This window comes from Octodon degus, unplaced genomic scaffold (assembly GCF_000260255.1).
Source record: "Octodon degus isolate 3935 unplaced genomic scaffold, OctDeg1.0 scaffold00011, whole genome shotgun sequence".
Taxonomy (NCBI): domain Eukaryota; kingdom Metazoa; phylum Chordata; class Mammalia; order Rodentia; family Octodontidae; genus Octodon; species Octodon degus.
Window position 1 is genome coordinate 7,802,241 of NW_004524587.1, and position 1,460 is coordinate 7,803,700.

The window sequence follows — 1,460 nt, forward strand, 5'->3', positions numbered from 1 at the left end:
AAAAAAGCACCAAAATTTCCTATAGCACTCTATTTATAATCTCACTCAAGAAGGATAATGATGAGCCAATTTAAAGCCAAAGGAAGGGCTGGCCAAATAGCTCTAACGGATTAAAAGCACCTGTAAGCAGGCACAGGGACTGGGGGTTCGATTCCCTGGGCTGCCATGCTGGCCCTGCCCCTGGGGCGCGCTGAGATGGCAATTGTGACTGGGTGTGGTGGCACACCTGTAATTCCATCTCTTGGGAAGCTGTAAAAAGGCAGATCATTATGAGTCCAATCTATCTAGTGAGACCCTGAACACCCTGTAAACCCTTCCCTAAAAATATAGAAAAAAATAAAATTAAATAAAGCCAAATGAAGAGGTATTAGGATTTGGACCAAACATCCTCCAAAACCTGGGTATGGTGGCACACACCTACGATCCCTAGCACTGGGAAGGCAGAGGCAGGAGTACTGCCTTAAGTTTGAGGTCAGCATGGGCTACATAGTGAACTGAAGGCCAGCTTCAACTACAAATAAGACCATGTCTCAAAAAAGAAAAAGTATCCCACAGGTGAGTTCATAGATGGAAGTGCTATCAGGGGTGAGGCCTGCCTGGATGGAGTAGGCCACTGAGGAGCAGCTTCCTGCTCATGGCTCCTTGCTCTCTGCTGCTTTCTGTTTCTGGGCTGCAATGGGTGAAGCAGCTCTCCTACACCACTCCTGCTGTATCACTTCTGCTTTGGAACCAGATGACCACAGACTGAAACCACAAGCCAAAATAGATCTTTTCTCCATTTGATTGCACCTGACAGGCAAGGGAAGGCTAACACAGGAGGCGATTACTGCCTGGAGCTGTGCAACTCACCTCATCAATGAACAGCCGGACCTGATCGCCCACTTTCAGGCTGCCATAGATGGTGCCTATGTGTAGCACGTACCCTCCTCGCACCTGAGTGTTCTTCACTGTGAACTCAGTTTTCTACAGTCAAGCACACATTAATAATTAATCTAAAAAAAAAATTAATTCTATACAAATTCATATACAAAAACTTCTCCTGTAGGAACTGGGGTGTGTGGGGGTGGCTCCGTGCAATAGCACTTGTCTAGCACACACAAAGCCGGGATCCATTCCATCTCTAACACAGAAAAACAATTATTCTTTACACATGTAATCACACACATATGTATTATGTACATATATACACATGCCTCATTGCTATTTTTTAATAACACACACACATCACATACACGCACAATATTAAAGGGCATCTTAGAGAATTTGAAAGCCACTTTAAGGAACCAGGCACCTAAGGAAATCACGTGACTCCAGACCAAATTTAGCAGAGGCAGAGCCAGAGGCTGTTTCCTACAGGGGCCAGCCCCCTGAAGAGCTGCCTCTATTTATAAAACATGCTGGAACTGAAGATTGACCTTTGCATCTGGCTGCAAGGGGCTTGCTTTTTTTTCTTTTCTTTT

At 45.1% G+C, this 1,460-nt stretch overlaps 1 protein-coding gene across 1 annotated transcript in view; it reads right to left on the minus strand.

Moving 5' to 3' along the window:
* Aars (alanyl-tRNA synthetase) overlaps positions 1–1,460 on the minus strand; it is a 26,489-nt gene that overhangs the window by 10,145 nt on the left and 14,884 nt on the right. Inside the window, exon 12 of the mRNA XM_004625999.3 lies at positions 850–963. Within this exon, the coding sequence (XP_004626056.1) occupies positions 850–963 (114 nt within the window). The remainder of the gene's footprint in view (positions 1–849; positions 964–1,460) is intronic.